We start from the raw sequence: 16,527 nt of genomic DNA on the forward strand, positions 1-16,527 counted from the left end.
CTACCATTGCCATCAAGCCAGAGGATCAACTCTGGTTCAGTGGGGATCTAGGGGATCATGTTGGGTGCAATGCCTAAAATTGTGGTGCCAACCTGGTGAATCAACAATACAAGACTGTGCTAAACAGCAGAAGCAGCATGCTATAGACAAAGCTAAGTGATCCAAGATCAGACCAAAGCTCAGCTATCTGGCCACATCCAGTCACGAACGGTGATGGGCAATTAAGCACTAATGGGAGGAAGAGGATGCTCCCTGAACATCCCCATCTAGGTAAATGTCAGAGCCTAGAACCTGAATTCAAAGGACAAGACATTTGTAACCTTCTTCAGCCAGAATTGCTGAATGGAAGATCCATTTCAGCCTCCTCCTGAGGACCCCACCATCACAAATGTCAATCTTCAGCCAATTTAATTCAGCCCACTGATATCAAGAAGTGGCTGAGTGTATTGATAAAGCATAGGCATTAGGCACTGACACCATTCTGACTGTAGTGGTGAAGGTGTGTGCTCCAGAACTAGCTGTGCCTCTGATCAAGGTCTTCCAGTGTAGCTACAATGCTGGCATCAATCAAATAAAGTGGAAAATTGCCCAGGTATATCCTGTCCACAAAAAACAGGGCAAATCCAATCTGGCCAGTTACAGCCCATCAGCCTAATCTCAATTATCAGTAAAGTGATGGAAGGTGTCATTAACAATGACACTTACTCAGCAATCAGTCATCAATGCCCTCTTTTAATTCTGACAGGGCCACTTGGCTCCTGACTTCATTACATCCTTCATCCAAACATGGAGAAAAAGAGTTGAATTTCAGAGATGAGGTGAGGGTGACTGCTCTTGAAATCAAGGTAGCACCTAACTGAATGAGGCATCAACTAGCCCAGTAAAATTGATGTCAGTGGAAATCGGGGGAAATCTCTCCACTAGCTGGAATCATCCCTGGCACAAAGGAAGATAGTTGTGGTCATTGGAGGCCAACCATTTCAGCCCCATATCATCATGACATTCTAGACCCAATCTTCAGCTGCTTCACCAATGACTCTCCTGCCATCATAAGTTCAAAAGTGGGAATGTTTGAGATGACTGCACAGTGTTAGTGCTTTTCGGAATTCTTCGGATAATGAAGCAGCCCATGCCCATGATCTGGGCAACATTCGGTAATGCGCTAGTAAATGGTAACTAACATCCTCACCACACAAGCACTAAACAATGACCATCATCAACCAGAGAGAGTCTAACAGCCTCCCACTGACATTCAACGGCGCCACCATAGCTGAATCTCCAGCCATCAACATCCCGGGCAGAAACTTAATTGGACCAGCAACATAAATATTTTGGCTACAAGAGCATGTCAACTGCTGAGAATTCTGTGGCATGTAACTCATCTCCTGACACCCCAAAGCCCTCCCAGTATCTTCAAGGCACAAGACAGGAGTATGATGGAATACTCCCCACTTGCCTGGATGAGTGTAGTTTCAATAATGCTGAAGAAGCTCCACACTATCCAGGGCAATGAAACTCACTTCATTGGCTCCCCGTCCACATTCACTCCCTCCGACACCGGAGCACAGTGGCAGCAGTGTGCACCACCTACAAGATACACTGCAGCAACTTGCCAAGGTTCCTTCGACGCACCTTCCAAATCCACAGCCTCTACCACCTAGAAGGACGAGAAAAGCCGACGCATGGGAACACCAGCACCTGCAAGTTGACCTCCAGGTCGTATGCCAGCCATGCATTCCTTCCCTGTCGCTGGAAATCTTGGAACTTCCTCCCTAAAAGCACTATGGGTGTGTCAACAGCACATGGACTGCAGTGGTTCAAGAAAGCAGCTCACCACCTTCTTCTCAAGGGCAATTAGGGATGGGCAATAAATTGGTCAATGGCGCCCACATCCACATGAACAAATTCTTTTAAATCCTGGCCAGCTAATCTGGAGTGATGATTTTACAGAATAAGATGGAAGAAAGGAGGCAGAATGACTTCCCCTGACTTCAGTCTCAAACTCAGATGACTTGTGTGTTCCCTACTTCACAAAGACACCAGATATCCCTCCTAGAAAATGGTCACCAGGGCCACTTTTAAATTGTTATATTACCCAGCAGGCACAGTTAGGGTTTGTTACAATCTGAACCAGGGCAGATCCTACAGCCTGTCCCACACAACACAATTCCACCAGCTGTGATCCTAAGCAGCATAACCACCTTGTCATGAAGCTATTGATGTACATAATATTTTGGAAAATATTTTTCTTTTAAAATAAAGGTTACCCTGCGGGTATGTCTTAATTGAAATAAAGCCAGTTAGTCCGGCTGCTTTGATGGGTACTGATATGGAAGAGAGATAGCATGCATTTGCATTTTTTGAATAGAGCATTCAAGAAGTGGGGTGAAACCTTGACGCCTATCTAGCAGATACTAAGCCATATGTTTATATTACTAATAAAATTGGTACAATGAAAGTGGTTTCATTGTTAAAAGGTGAAGTTCAAAGAGGTTATTGATACAATGAGAATTAACATTCAATGGGGCTGGTAGGTATAACTTCAGTAGTTTTCAGGTGTGCAGCCAGAGGCAATGTGAGATCAAAAGGCAGCTCTAAGCCTCCAACTGGCCCAACTGGCTCCACAGAGGAAAGAATCTCATTTTGAAGCTCTTCCAAACTTTGAGGAAACAGATATTGAAGCATTCTTTATTTCCTTTGAGAATCTAGCTAAACAGATGGAATGGCCACAGGAAAACTGGACGGTATTATTACAATCTAAGTTTATTAGGTAGGGGGATTGAGGTATATGCGTCGCTATCAGAAGAAATGTCAGTGAATTACGATGTGGTGAAAAAAGCTATTTTGAGTGCGTATGATTTGATTCCTGAAGCACACAGGCAGAAATTTAGGAATATGAGAAAATAGCCTTGGCAAACTTATATTGAGTTTGAAAGAGTAAAACAAGGTAATTTGGACCAGTGGATACAGGCGTTAAAAATAGAAACCACATATGCAGCTCTGAGGGAAGTCATTCTTTTGGAAGAATTTAAAGGTTCAATCCCTTCGGTAGTGAGAACTCATCTGGAGGAACAGAGGGTTGATTCTGTAAGACAAGCAGCAGAGATAGCTGGTGACTATGAGTTAGTTCATAGAGCTAAACCTTTTATCTGTTACCCTTTCAAATTGGAAAAGGATTAAAAATGGGAAGGTGAAAATAAGGCAGGTAGTCAGGGAAGAGAACTTCCTGGAAGTTCCCAGGAAGCTTTTTCTTAAAACAAAAAAGAAGGTGCTCAAGGTAGAAGTGACATTCGAAAATTGAGGTTTTTTTCATTGTAATAAAGTGGGGCACATGAAGTCAGTGTGCTGGAGATTTCAGAAAAAATCTATAGGAATTGTTGGGGTACAGAAAAGCTCTGGAAGTAGAAGTACTGTGGGTTCTGAGGTTCAGGCACAGGAGAAACCAGTGGTTTGTGTACAGGTGAAACAGGGAGAATCAATGAAAGGCAAAGAAGTGGGAATGTGTTCACAGTTTACTCAAGAGAATTGTGGGGAGCAGGCTGCAGAAATACTTAAAGACTTTGTGCGTGAAGGGAAAGTCTTTCCATGTGTACAGGGTGGAGTAGGTAAAGATGCTAAAATATTAAGAGACAAAGGGGCTAGTCAATCCTTAATGTTGTGGGATAGTGATACTTGTTGTTCAGAGGGAGTATTGCAGGAGAAGGAGAATAATAAGTGGGGTTCATGGAGATGCTAAATCTATTCCATTGTGGAAGGTAAATTTAAAGAGCAAATGGAAGACGGGTGAGGTTATAGTTGGAGTAGTGGAAAAATTGCCTATTGCGAGGGTTCAATTTATTCTGGGTAATGATATAGCTGGATCGCAAATGCGGGTGATGCCTATGGTAGTTGAGCAGTTTGTAGAAGTGTTTTCAACAGAAGTGCTACAGAAGGAACACCCTGAATTGTTTCCTGATTGTGTCACAACAAGATCAAAGGCCTTTCGGGTAGAACAAAACAAACAAGATAAGCAAGCATAAAAATACCTGGAAAAACTCAGCAGGTCTAACAGCATCTGCGGAGAGGAACACAGTTAACGTTTCGAGTCCGTATGACTCTTCAACAGAACTAAGTAAAAATAGAAAAGAGGTGAAATACAAGCTGGTTTGGGGGGTAGAGCTGGATAGAGGGCCAGTGATAGGTGGAGATAACCAAAAGATGTCACAGACAAAAGGACAAAGAGGTGTTGAAGGTGGTGATATTATCTAAGGAATGTGCGAATTAAGGGTAGAAAGCAGGACAAGGAAGGTACAGATAGCCCTAGTGGGGGTGGGCCTTCACCCCACCCCACCCCCACTACGGCCATCTGTACCTTGCTTGTCCTGCTTTCTACCCTTAAATCTCACATTCCTTAGATAATATCACCACCGTCAACACCTCGTTGTCCTTTTGTCTATGACATCTTTTGGTTATCTCCAACTATCACTGGCCTCTATCCAGCTCTACCCTCCCCACCCTTAAACCAGTTTATATTTCACCTCTCTACTATTTTTCCCTGGTTCTGCTGAAGAGTCATACGGACTCGAAACGTTAACTGCGTTCCTCTCCACAGATGCTGCCAGACCTGCTGAGTTTTTCCAGGTATTTTTATTTTTGTTTTGGATTTTCAGCATCCGCAGTTTTTTGCTTTTAAGATAAGCAAGCACTTCATAGGCAAGAAGAAGGTGTCGCTGTATTTGTATCACTGTATTTGATAACATTGTTCAGGAGGAAGCAATGCAGAACAGTTCAGTTGACATGTTTAACTCAAAGAGGTTAGTGGAGTTACAGAAAAATGATTTGCAATTAAAGCAGTTTTATATCAGAAAGCTCATTCAGAAACCGAAGCAAAATGTGTACCAGAATGTTATTATCTTCGAGGTAATATATTAATGAGAAAGATCAGATCATGTTTCAGCAAATGAAAGTTGGAGGGAGGTGCATCAGATTGTTATCCCATTAGAGTATAGAAATGAGATTCTGAGGATTGCTCATGAAATTCCAATGGGGGTACATTTAGGAATTAGGAAAACACAGGAAAAGACACAGAGGTATTTGTTTTGGGCAGGATTGCATCAGGATGTAGTCAAATCCTGTAGAACCTGTTATACATGTCAAATAACAGGAAAAGCACAGGCAGTGATTAAGCCGGCACCTTTAATTCCAATACCAGCATTTGAAAGACCTTTTACCAGGGTCACGATTGTTTGTGTAGGACCCCTCCCTAAAACTACAAGTGGAAATCAGTATTTATTAACAATAATGGATGCATCTACTAGGTTTCCCGAAGCAATACCTTTAAGAAATATTACAGCTAAGAAGATTGTGGAGGAGCTAATTAAATTTTTTACAAGATATGGTTTACCTAAACAAATACAATCAGATCAGGGGTCAAATTTCATATCACTGCAAGTGATGAAAGTGAAAGCAGATAAGAAAGCTAAAATTCGCTGTTTTGTTTCTGGAGAGAAAGTATTAATTTTATTACCAGTTCTAGGAGATTCATTAAATGCAAGATTTTGTGGACCTTACAGGATTGAAAAGAAATTGAGTGAAGTAAATTATTTAATAAATACTCCAGATAGAAGAAAGAAGCAGAAGGTGTGTCATGTAAATATGCTTCAAAAGTACTTTGACAGGGAAGAGGAACAAAAAAGAGATATTAGTGATGGTGGATGGTGAGAAAAAGGTAGAAGTGCGAGACTCTGAAATTGATTTTCCTCTAATCAAATTAGATAATGAGGAGGTGCTTGAAAATTTAAATGAAATATTGAGTTACCTTCCAAGCAAGTGTCAAAGTTATTTGGAAAAGCTATTGCAGTCACACAAACTTATTTGCAGAAATAAATTGGGGAAGACACATTTGGCTTTACATGAAGTATGTATTGAAATATCATCTTCAGTGAGGCAACAGCCTTATAGATTAAATCCGGCAAAGTTATCACAAGTACAAAAAGAAATTGATTTCATGCTTCAAAATGATATCATTGAGTCTAGCTGCAGTAACTGGAGGGCACCTGTTGTACTGGTACCGAAACCGGATGGAACACAAAGACTGTGTGTGGGCAGGTGAAAGGTGAATGCAGTGACAAAAGTGGATTCATATCTCATGCCACGGTTGGAGGATTGCATTGAGAAAGTGGGACAATTGAAATTAATCACAAAGGTAGACTTGCTAAAAGGATATTGGCAGGTACTATTGTCAGAGAGGGCAAAGGTGATATTAGCTTTCATAATGCCAAGTGGACTATATCAATTTAAAGTCATGCTATTTGGTATGAAGAATGCGACATTTCAAAAACTGACAAACAAAGTAATTGCAGGTCTAAGCAATTGTGCGGTTTATATTGATGATCTAATTATTTTCAGTCAGACATAGGAGGAGCATTTACAGCACCTGGAAGAATTATTTACTCGACTACAAGAAGCTAATTTGGCGATGAACTTGGCTAAAAGTGAATTTGCAAAAGCGCAAGTTACATATCTAGACCATACCATTGGACATGGTAAGGTGGCTCCAAGGGATGTGAAAGTCAAGGCTATTGTGGATTCCCCAGTGCCTACAACAAAACGAGAAGTTTTGAGATTTCTGGACATGAGTGGGTTTGTACCAAAGTTTAGCCAAGTGGTTGCTCCACTGACTGAACTATTAAAAAAGAACAAGAAGTTTCAATGGACACTGGAGAGTCAGAAGTCATTCGATAGTTTGAAAACTGTATTAACTATGACACCAGTGTTGGCAGTACTCAATTATGCCAAGCAATTCAAGTTGGCCATTGATGCAAGCGATATAGGCATTGGGGCTGTCTACTGCATTTCGCTGCTCCCAATGCGGTTTCCTCTACATTGGAGAGACCAAACGCAGACTGGGTGACCGCTATGCGGAACGCCATCGGTCTGTCCGCAAGCATGATCCCGACCTCCCTGTCGCTTGCCATTTCAACATTCCACCCTGCTCTCATGCCCACATGTCCGTCTTTGGCCTGCTGCAATGTTCCAGTGAAGCTCAACGCAAACTGGAGGAACAACACCTCATCTTCCGACTAGGCACTTTACAGCCTTCCGGACTGAATATTGAGTTCAACAATTTTAAATCATGAACTCTCTCCTCCATCCCCACCCCCTTTCCGATCCCCTTTTTTTCCAATAATTTATATAGATTTTTCTTTTCCCACCTATTTCCGTTATTTTTAAATGTATTGCCATCCATTGTTTAATCTCTACCTTTTAGCCTATTTCGATCCCTTCCCCCCACCCCACCCCCACTAGGGCTATCTGTACCTTGCCTGTCCTGCTTTCTACCCTTAATGTCACCTATTAGCACATTTCTTAGCTAATATCACCACCGTCAACACCTCTCTGTCCTTTTGTCTATGACATCTTTTGGCAATCTCCACCTATCGCTGGCCCTCTATCCAGCTCTACTTGTCCCACCTTCCCCTTAAACCAGTTTATATTTCACCTCTCTTCTATTTTTCCTTAGTTCTGTTGAAGAGTGATACGGACTCGAAACGTTAACTGTGTTCCTCTCCGCAGATGCTGTCAGACCTGCTGAGTTTTTCCAGGTATTTTTATTTTTGTTTAGGCATTGGGGCTGTACTGTTACAAGAAGATGACACTGGAATTGAAAAACTGATAGGGTATTTTTCACAGAAACTGAATGTACAACAGAGAAGATATTCAACCATTGAAAAGAGACTTTGAATTTGGTGTTAGCATTGCAGCATTTTGAAATTTATGTTGCAAACAACTGTTCAGAAATAATCATTTATACAGACCATAATCCTTTGAAGTTTTTGGACAAATTTTGTGATTAAAGTGCAAGGCTTTTCAGATGGAGTTTATTGTTACAACCATTCAATCTACGTATTATACATATTGCTGGAAGAGAAAATCTCTTTGCAGATGCATTATAATAACAGTCTGAAGCTTAAAGGGATTTGGGACATTTAAAAAAAAACCTGGACACTGAATTGGAATGATTTCTGTTGATACCAAGGATATGTATATATATATATAGTTATGTTAATGCATGCATCTGGTAATGTAATAGTGTAATAAGTATAGGAGATAGCATGAGATGGGTTATTAAAATGAAGCCATCTTTTAAAATAATGACAGTTCATTTTTCGATTAGGAGGGGGATGTCATGAAGCTATTAATGTATATAATATTTTGGAAAATATTTTTCTTTTAAAGTAAAGGTTACTCTATGGGTGTGTCTTAATTGGGTTAAAGCCAGTTAGTCTGGGTGCTTTAATGGGTACTAGTTTTGATATGGAAGAGAGATAGCATGCATTTGCATGTTTTGAATAGAGCATTCAAGGAGTGGGGTGAAACCTTGACACCTATCTAGCAGATACTAAGCCATATGTTTATATTACTAATAAAATCAGTAGTATGAAAGGGGTTTCATTATTAAAAGGTGAATTTCAAAGAGGTTATTGATACAATGAGAATTAACATTCAATAGGGCTGATAGGTATAACTTCAGTAGTTTTCGGGTGTGCAGGCAAAGGCAATGTGAGATCAAAAGATAGCTCTAAGCCTCCAACTGGCCCAACTGGCTCCACAGTGGAAAGAATCTCATTTTGAATTCATAAGGTGAAAATGCTTTGCCTGGTGTTTGGTTAAGCCTATGGGTTGTTGTTGCCTTAATGGAGGTTAGTTTGGAAATTTGTTAAAAGTTATGATAGTAGCGATGTGTACATATATTTTAACCTGTGTAAATTAATAAAATGTTTCATTTAGTTTAACATAAAACCTCGAGAACTAGTGGTCTGATTCCTGAGTTCACAGTCGCATCTCAAACAAAACACTTAGGGAAGAATTTTCCCATCGGCGAGTGGGGCCAGAGCCCGCCCGCTCACCGATGCGTAAAATGACGTGCGGTGATGTTGGCCACTGAACTGTCAAAGGCCTATTAAGGCCATTAACAAAGGAATTAAAGTTGTTAATGATGCTGCCCATCCAACCTTAAGAACCAAGGATGACCAGGTTACGATGAGAAGGAAAAGAGAGGCTTTTAGCAGGTACAAGGGGAGCAAATCAGCGGAGGCATTAGTAAGTACAGAAAGTGCAGGGTGGAGCTTAAGAAAGCAATCAGGAGAGCAAAGAGGGGATATGAGAAAGCTCTGGCTGGTAGAAGTAGCGAAAATCCCAAGATATTCTATAAGTATATCAATGGGAAGAGGATAACCAGGGAAAGAGTCGGGCCCATAAGGGACCAAGGGGGCAATCTATGGCTGGAGCCAGAAGACATTGCTAGAGTGTTGAATGAATACTTCACATCCGTCTTCACCCAAGAGAATGAAGATGAAGGTATCGAACTCGGGGAGAGAGACTGCGAGGTTCTTAAGCAAATTGATAGAGTGACAAGGTATTGGAGGTGTTGGCAGGCTTAAAAGTGGACAAATCTCCAGATCCGGATGATTTGTGTCCCAGACTGCTGAGGGAGGCAAGGGAGGAGATCACAGGGGTGCCCTGACCCAAATTTTTAATCCCCCTCCAGCCACAGGGAAGGTGCTAGAGGACTGGAGAACAGCTAATGTGGTTCCACTACTTAAGAAGGGTTGTAGAGATAAGCCAGGGAACTACAGGCCAGTGAGTCTCACGTCAGTGGTGGGGAAACTATTGGAGAAAATTCTGAAGGAGAGAATCTATCTCCACTTGGAGAGGCAAGGTTTGATCAGGGATAGTCAGCATGGCTTTGTCAGAGGGAGATCATGCCTAACAAATTTGATTGAATTTTTTGAGGAGGTGACCAGGTGTAGATGAGGGTAGTGCAGTTGATGTAGTCTATATGGATTTCAGCAAAGCGTTTGACAAGGTCCCACGTGGGAAACTTATAAAAAAGGCAAATGCACAGGGATACAGGGTAATTTGATAAGGTGGATTCAAAATTGGCTTAGTTGTAGGAGACAGAGGGTGATGACAGAAGGATGCTTTAGTGACTGGAAGCCAGTGTCCAGTGGGATCTGTGCTCGGTCTCCTATTGTTTGTCATTTATATAAACGACATAGATGACTATATGGGGAGTAGGATTAGTAAGTTTGCGGATGAAACAAAGATTGGATGGGTGGTTAATAGTGAGGTTGAGTGTCTTGGGCTACAGGAAGATATGGACGGGATGGTCAAATGGGCAGATAAGTGGCAGATGGAATTTAACCCTGAAAAGTGTGAGGTGATACACTCTGGAAGGAGTAATTTGACAAGGAAGTATTCAATGAACGGCATGACACTAGGAAGTTCTGAGGAACAGAAACCTTGACGTGTGTGTCCATAGATCTCTGAAGGCAGAGGGGCATGTTAGTGGGGTGGTGAAAAAGGCATATGGGACACTTGCCTTTATCAATCGAGGCATAGATTTCAAAAGTATGGAGGTCATGTTGGAGTTGTATAGAACCTTGGTGAGGCCACAGCTGGAGTACTGTGTGCAGTTATGGTCACTACATTATAGGAAGGATGTGATTGCAGGGGGTGCAGAGGAGATTCACCAGGATGTTGCCTGGGATGAAATATTTAAGTTATGAAGAGAGGTTGGATAGACTTGGGTTGTTTTTGTTGGAGCAGAGAGGACTGAGGGGCGACCTGATCGAGGTGTACAAGATTATGAGGGGCATGGACAGGGTGGATAGGGAGCAGCTGTTCCCCTTAGTTGAAGGGTCAGTCACGAAGGGACATAAGTTCAAGGTGAGGGGCAGGAGGGTTAGGGGGGAATATGAGGAAAAACTTTTTCACCCAGAGAGTGGTGACGGTCTGGAATGCACTGCCTGGGAGGGTGGTGGAGGCGGGTTGCCTCACATCCTTTCAAAAGTACCTGGATGAGCACTTGGCACGTCTAACATTCAAGGCTATGGGCCAAGTGCTGGTAAATGGGATTAGGTAGGTAGGTCAGGTGTTTCTCGTGTGTCGGTGCAGACTTGATGAGCTGAAGGGCCTCTTCTGCTCTGTGATTCTGTGATTATGACAGTTGTTTAAAGTTTCCCTCTGGGATTTTTAAATAACTCAGCTTTACCAACTGCATAGGTCATAACGACCTTGAGAATTTTATTGGTGATGCAGTCATGAATGAGAAAATTCATACACCACGGTTGACATCTACACTAGAATATGAAGTTCTAAGATTCTGTTTAACATTCCTGACATTATATTTATATTAGGATATAGGCCTCAGGAGTATTACCCTGTACTTAGACTTGTTTATTTCCCATTGCAGGTCTATGCTGCCTGATGTTATTGATGATTTTAGACTTCAAAATCCATGCATAAAAGGACTGGAACCCATATTCTGCTCATTCTATGTTTTCTTCACCAAGCTGTCTGCTGGATTTTCTCTGGGATTCTCTACCCTTAGCCTTGAGTAAGTGGTTCAAACATGTTAAACTCATGTCATCTCCCTTCTTAAAACAGCTGCATTAGCTCACCAACAGATGATATACAATGTAAATATTGTCACCTGCTTAAAAGATGCAAGTTCTTTGTTAAAAACAATTGTGAGTTTTGGTAAAGAATGTCAGTGATATTGAGTTGAAGAATTTCACACTCAGCATTGAGCAGTCCAGAATCTGGTTTAGCATGGGCGGATGCAAAATCAAGCTCTCCATACTCTGTCCCTTCGACATACCTCGACCTCACTTTCAGAGAAACATCTCTCCCCAGCATCAGTGCCATGTCAACCAACCTAGACTCCCGCTTTCGATAATAGTTTCTTCTCTCTCTCCATCCATTGATGCACCATGCAACATAATTCAGAGGACAGGCATCTGGATGACCTGTTAAAGCCTGACTCTGAAACTAAGGGCAGAATTCTTCGCTCGGAGTGCGAGCATGTGCCCGACACGCTCGAGCGTAAAATAGCGCGCGATGATGTCGAGTGAGCACCCCAACGTTATCGTGCACTCGCGCAATATTTCAGTTGGCAAGTGTACACTAAACTCAGAAGCGCGCCCGCCGTCAATTAAGAGGGCTATTAAGCCCAGTAACGGTGCAATTAACTGGGAATTTTCGCTGCCCGTCCAGCATTATAGTTGGCGGGTGAGTGAATTGGCCAGGCGGCCTTTGCATTTTTCAGGAAACCTCATCCAAGGGCGGGTTGAGGTTTCCATCGTTAAATTAAAAAAATAAAAACGCTTGGACAGAACTTTTATGTTGTATATGTTCAGGTGACTCTGATGTGTGGGCATTTTTCCGGATTTTATAATCTTTATTTTTCAGATTTAAATTCTTCAGCTCCCCGTGGCAGCGCTCTGCCTTCAGGGAGCTTTCATTCCGTGCCTGTGCTGACTTCAGTGCTCACCCTTCTCCCGCCCCCCCAGCTCACCAGCACTGATCGTATCAGCGCGCGCTTCATGCTCATTGGCCATTAATTGGCCGGCCAGCGTGAAATTGTGGCCAACGGTCCACTTCCCAACCGCTCCCGGGCCCACCGATCGCGCCCACCCACCGAGCTGAAAATTCAGGCCGACGCATTGGGAGATGCAGGAGTGTGACATCTGGTGTTCTCCTTATGGCTTTCTGTAAAACCAAGCAATATAGTAAAGCTCATTGCCTAGGATTCTGACGATTTCATTCAATTTGTCGTTGGCTGGCACTAAATCCTGCAGAATATTCTGTCTTGAGATTTAATAGTTGTTTTGACTATGACTTAATCCATCTAGCTAGTATAAGAACTTTGACATGACACTAGCAGTTCAAGTTATCTGCAATTAGAACAGTTAGAGTCATAACAATACAGGATAACATAACATGAGAAATGTACGCTCTACACTAGGTGTCAGAAAAGTTTCATGATGGTTGTGTCCTAGTTTTGCAGGCTATGAAACTGGAGCATGTTTCCAGCCCCCTCCTGTGGCTTTAACCCTAAAACTGCTAGTGGGAGCAGCGCCTACAGGACTGATTATCATTGGGTTATTGATATTCCAGCTTTACCCAATAACAGAAGAAGTCCGAATGAAAAATAAATTGGCGCTCCAAGAGCTAAGGTAGATATTTATTGAAATAATGGTCTTCTGTAATGTTTGTTGAAACCAAAGAACCAGTACAGCACAATGGACCGAACGTCCCACTTCTGTGCTGTAAACCTCTGGAGCACGTAGACAAAATCAGTTGCGGGCCACACACACATAAAAACCAGCTTAATTTACTTTTTTTTAAGAGAGAGTTCAGAAATGTTCAACTCACCCACTGCTTTAATGCAATGGCTGAGTTTGCTTTTCCTTAATGAGCCTTGTTATGTCTGCTGGCACTGATGATGTTGCTACTCACAACTGGCTTTCCAAATTCACGTCTGTTAATCTGGCAAGCAAACGGTTCTTTGCAAGAGAAATTTTTGACAAAATCTGCTCACAGCAGTATGTCATTCCAAACAGCGATGCAATTTTCAGTGCATGTCTCCTCCAGTTTAGAAATTCATCGGCACCGACATGGATTCTGTAGAATTCCAGCAGAGGCAGGTTATTGTATTTAACCTTAAGTTCAATGTTGCTTTGCAGTTTTATAACTTCATGTTGAAGGTCTTCAGGTACATCGACTGCTTCAATATTGAGTGGTGTGGCCAAAATGTTTAATTCCAGTTCCTTCACTAATTCAAATCAGATAACACTAAATCACCCAAAAAGCCCAGAGTAGCACAGCTTCTCAATCACACCACTCCCGAAATTCAGCTCAACTTTTTGCTTGCTTCCCTTTCCATTCTCTCTCTCTCTGCCTCTTTCTCTCCCTTCTCACTTTGTCTGCCTTTCTTTCTCTCTCCCTCTCCTTTCCCACACTGTCCCTCTCTCTCTCTCTCCCTCTCCTTTCCCACACTGTCCCCCTCTCTCTCTCTCCCTCTCCTTTCCCACTCTGTCTCACCTCCAAACCAGCCCAGGGCAAGTTACTCAACAACCCAAGGCTCTGGCCAACTCCAAGTCCAAGGCTGCACCTGGGCCTGGAGCCTGGGCCCCTTCCTCAGTCTGCAGGGATTGAGCCCCTGTCCTAGGACACCAGTGGAGCTGGGAGCGAGAGGGGGTGTGAGCCTCTGATGGAGCCGGGTGTCCTGCTCCTTTTCTTCCCCGCCCCGGGTTACTCACACTTCACCGCCCGATTGGTAGCTGGCAGCTTCCTGTCCCTGCGCTACCCTCCTGCTCCTGCTCTCAGGTCATGGCTCTCTCCCTACAGCCTGGGCCTCTAATGACTGTGGCCGAGGCTCAGGCATCAGAACATGGCAGTGGCTGGCCCAGAATGCAGCACGTGGTGCATGGGGGTGGGGGTGAGGGTGGCGGGGCCGGATTTTGAAATCTCACCGTGGGCCGAACGAAAAAGTGCAACAGGCTGGATCCAGCCCCAGGGCCGGAGGGTTCCCACCCCGGGTCTAGAGATAGAAATTCATCTTCAGTGATAGCGTTATTGAGTGGTATTACATTGACCACTTGTTATACTTCCTGCCTGATAATCAGTTCCGTTGAAGCCAATGCAATTAAATATCGGGGACTGGGTTGTTGGGGGTGCAAGGAAGGGTATAAACAGGCCGTTGATGAGTTATCGCTTGCTTTGTCTTACTGCTAACATCATATGCTCTGTTGTTATTAGAAATACAGTCATGATTAAATACTTAGGGCAGAACATAATTATAGTATTATACACTCTGTTGCCCTGCAAGTGGGACAATTAAAAAAACAAAATGCAGTTATTTAATACTTTAATTTTGGCTACCAGGTATAAAAGTTTTGTATAAAAGACAGGCCTTTTTTCAATAATGCAATTACTATTATTCTATAATAAATTTGATCTGCATTCAACATTGGAAGTGCTACCACAGTACAATGCCATTGAGCAAATTACTGGAAAGTGGCTGTGGAAGGTAACTTTGGAACATCCACAACACGAAGCCATGCAGTTGGTAACAGAGATGGCAATCGCAGTCTTTCAGATTGGTGCTCCACCAGCTCTTTAAACGATGGGCATGAATAACTCTTTGGAGATTTTTTAATTCAGAAAACACAAAATGTGAAATTTGTGCTTGGGAGAGTGGACTGAGGTGCACCCTGTGTTTGGGATGGTGGTGCTAGAATTAGAAATGCACACCACAAAAATTACACTTCTTGCACCTGCCCCTAATCCAGTCCTGACATCACCCAAAGATGTGGAAATGGCAAGTGGGATACTTCCTGCCAGGACTTCTGCCTGTTTCACCTTTCTTGCAGCCAAACCCAAAGTGTTCCTGCATGAAAAAAAGACAAAAGAGGGGCCCATAATGCCAATCAATCATAGGATAGGGTAATTGATTATCATTAGAAAAGGACCTACAGAAGAATGGGGTTTTAATTTACTTTTTTTAAACCTTTGCCTACAGCAGCCATTCTCCAACAAAGCCACAGGGTGCCATTTCATACCCATCAATGCCCCCCTCCAAGCGGCCATCTAAGACTCCTTCTAAGGAATCCCCAAAATGCTTACTGACTTTGTTGCCCACCACATAAAGGCTGATCCTGATGCCAAATAGTCTAGCAGGGTCAAGAAACAAAAGATCAGCCAGTGGCAGCTATGCCATACTTACCACTGTGACATTAGTGGAGTGGGCTGGAGGATTTTAAGGGCTGTAGTATGTACACCCATGCATATATACAAAACCACAATATTGAGCTTTCTTATGGCACACCCGAAAAAACAATAAAATTAAATACTCTTCAAACATTTGGAAAATTCAACTACATTCAAAAAAATTGCAATTTGATTTTGTTTTATTTAGCTTGAAATGCAATTTCTACCTAGTTAGTGCTTTAGTATTTTTTTTCCTCTGTTTTACAGGGATAACAGCCAGAACTGTGATTACGCGCTGAAAGACATGGGGAGCAAATCATGACAAATAGCCGGACTGAAGTATGACAATCGTTTACAAGCCATATATTCCAGAGTATATTGGAATCATTGCTGCTGCAACAGCTGTGTATATTACACTAATCACAAAGGATGCAATGGAATTTGCAACTGTTTATATTTTAATACAATTTCTGAAGATGTTTTGTAAACTTTAAATAACGAATTTCCCTCATATAAAGAAATAGGATGACTTGTTCTGGGAAAGTTAATTTAGTACTTAGTAAAGGATTGCATAGCATTTATGTATTCCCTTTTATTTGCCAGCTTTTCCAAAGTTTAATTCATTGCACAATAACTGCTAACATAACTTTTCTGTGATTTTTCTTTCAGTTTGAAAACTGAATATGAGCATCTTTTCCAATACTAATACTGTTTTATTAAAATGATCCATGCTTTAAGAGCTGTAAATTTGTGAAGAGAGAACAAGGAACGGCTTTCATCCTGTTAAATAATAAAATACAGAAAACAAGAAAATAATATGAAAAGTTGAAATATTAAAATGTTAGTGTGCTACATTATACTTGTGAATTGATATAAAATATTACCTAATCTCCAAAATCATGAGTGACATAGGGTGAATAGGTTTGATCATTTTGATACATACACATCATAGGTAATAACTATAATCTTCCAAACTGAAGTAAACAAAAG

At 42.1% G+C, this 16,527-nt stretch overlaps 1 protein-coding gene across 1 annotated transcript in view; it reads left to right on the forward strand.

Annotated features, from left to right (window-relative positions):
- Positions 1–16,292, forward strand: part of mfsd2b (MFSD2 lysolipid transporter B, sphingolipid) — a 124,255-nt gene extending 107,963 nt beyond the window's left edge. The window contains exons 11-13 of the mRNA XM_078541578.1: positions 11,237–11,380; positions 12,825–13,001; positions 15,805–16,292. Coding sequence (XP_078397704.1) covers positions 11,237–11,380; positions 12,825–13,001; positions 15,805–15,859 — 376 coding nt within the window. The 3' untranslated portion in view covers positions 15,860–16,292. The remainder of the gene's footprint in view (positions 1–11,236; positions 11,381–12,824; positions 13,002–15,804) is intronic.
- The last annotated feature ends 235 nt before the right edge of the window (positions 16,293–16,527 follow it).

Source organism: Cetorhinus maximus, chromosome 5 (genome assembly GCF_964194155.1).
Source record: "Cetorhinus maximus chromosome 5, sCetMax3.hap1.1, whole genome shotgun sequence".
Lineage (NCBI taxonomy): Eukaryota > Metazoa > Chordata > Chondrichthyes > Lamniformes > Cetorhinidae > Cetorhinus > Cetorhinus maximus.